The sequence below is a fragment of the Charadrius vociferus genome, unplaced genomic scaffold (assembly GCF_000708025.1).
Source record: "Charadrius vociferus isolate BGI_N301 unplaced genomic scaffold, ASM70802v2 scaffold953, whole genome shotgun sequence".
NCBI lineage: Eukaryota > Metazoa > Chordata > Aves > Charadriiformes > Charadriidae > Charadrius > Charadrius vociferus.
This window is the reverse complement of record NW_009647678.1, coordinates 532751-534479: the sequence shown is the minus strand read 5'-3', so window position 1 is coordinate 534479 and position 1729 is coordinate 532751. Positions and strand designations below refer to the sequence as shown.

At 62.2% G+C, this 1729-nt stretch overlaps 1 protein-coding gene across 1 annotated transcript in view; it reads left to right on the top strand.

Annotated features, from left to right (window-relative positions):
* The window catches only part of LOC104283003 (sulfotransferase 1 family member D1-like), a 3116-nt gene extending 1724 nt beyond the window's left edge, over positions 1 to 1392 (top strand). Inside the window, exons 2-8 of the mRNA XM_009881144.1 lie at positions 7 to 76; positions 151 to 276; positions 376 to 473; positions 570 to 696; positions 796 to 890; positions 975 to 1155; positions 1280 to 1392. Of these exons, the coding sequence (XP_009879446.1) occupies positions 7 to 76; positions 151 to 276; positions 376 to 473; positions 570 to 696; positions 796 to 890; positions 975 to 1155; positions 1280 to 1392 (810 nt within the window). The remainder of the gene's footprint in view (positions 1 to 6; positions 77 to 150; positions 277 to 375; positions 474 to 569; positions 697 to 795; positions 891 to 974; positions 1156 to 1279) is intronic.
* The last annotated feature ends 337 nt before the right edge of the window (positions 1393 to 1729 follow it).

Below are 1729 nucleotides of genomic sequence, written 5' to 3'. Positions count from 1 at the left end.
GTGGAGGGTTGGCCGCAGGTGGAGGCTTTCCAAGCCCGGCCGGATGACCTGGTCATCGCCACCTACCCCAAATCGGGTGAGTGGCCCTGGGGAAGGGTGTAGGGGGGTCGGGGGGGACGCCACCCTTGCAACGCTGTCCCTGTGCCGCAGGCACGACGTGGCTGAGCGAGATCCTGGATATGATCTACCACGACGGCGATGTGGAGAAGTGCCGACGGGATGCCATCTTCAACCGGGTGCCCTTCCTGGAAATGAAGGCCCCCGAGCTGCCAAGCGGTGAGCCCCCCAGCCCGGCTGCCCCCTGTGTTGGGTGGGGGGGTTCTGAGCATGGGTGAGGGTGCTGGGGCTTGCACTGCTAAGCCCCCTGTCCCGCAGGTGTCGAGCAGCTGGAGAAAACCCCATCCCCGCGGCTGGTGAAGACCCATCTCCCAGTCCACCTCCTCCCGACCTCCTTCCAGGACAAGAACTGCAAGGTAACGCCATGGGTGTCCCCTGCCTCTCTCCTCGTCCAGGTGGCAGGGAAGGGGTGCTGCTCTGCACCCCCCAACCACATCCTCGTCTGTCCCTAGGTCATCTACATGGCCCGCAACCCCAAGGATGTTGTCATCTCCTACTACTACTTCTACCAGATGGCGAAGATGCACCCCGACCCTGGCACGCTGGCAGAGTTCCTGGAGACCTTCATGGCTGGCAAAGGTGGAGGCTGAGCCCCAGGGTGCCCACCCCCAAATGCTGGTGGGGAGGGCATCCCCCGCCACCCTGCTTTTCAGCTAATCCCTTGACTGCACCCCACAGTGGCCTACGGGTCCTGGTATGACCATGTGCGGGGCTGGTGGGAGAAGAAGCAGGAGAAGCAGCTCCTCTACCTCTTCTATGAGGACATGAAGAAGGTGAGGGTAGGGTGGAGGGGAAGGCGCCCTGGTTGCCCCCCTCCCAGCCTTTTTGGCAGCCTCCCCATGTCAGCCGTTCCTCAGGACCCGCGGCGGGAGGTGCAAAACATCCTGCAGTTCCTGGGCAAGGACGTGGCAGAAGGGACGGTGGAGAGGATCCTCCACCACACCTCCTTCCAGGAGATGAAAAAGAACCCTGCTGCCAACTATGAAACCATGCCCACCGCCCTGATGGACCACAGCCTCTCCCCATTCCTCCGGAAAGGTGGGGTTCAGCCAGCGGTGGAGGGCTTGGGAGGGGTGTCCCCGGGCTCTACAGCAGCCCCCATCTGTGGCTGCAAATATTTTGGGGGTGTCACGATTTGCCCCACTCAGTTTCTCACCTCCAGGGATCTCTGGGGACTGGAAGAACCACTTCACCGTGGCCCAGAACGAGCGCTTCGACCAGCACTACCAGGAGCACATGGCAGGCTCCGACCTCTGCTTCCAGATGGAGGCATGAGGGGCTCATCCCCCTTCCTGGGGGGGACTCAGCTTCTCCCCACTCCCCTGGTGGAGAAGGTGGGTCTGGACACAGCATCCTCGTGCCCATTCACTTTCCCCCCTGCAATAAATTGGGATAACCAGAGAGTGAGCCATTGCCTGTACGGGAAGGTGGGTGAGCTGAACGCCCCGAATCATGGGCAGCAGCCAGGGGCACCCCCATGATCAGCAGGCAGAAGGGTGGGCACGAGTATGGTGCATTTTTAGCTGGTGGTGGTCAGGCATGACTGGGGGTGGGCATCCTCCCCAAAACCACTGCTGGCCCCTGATGCTTTGGGCCGCCCCAGCCCCATCCT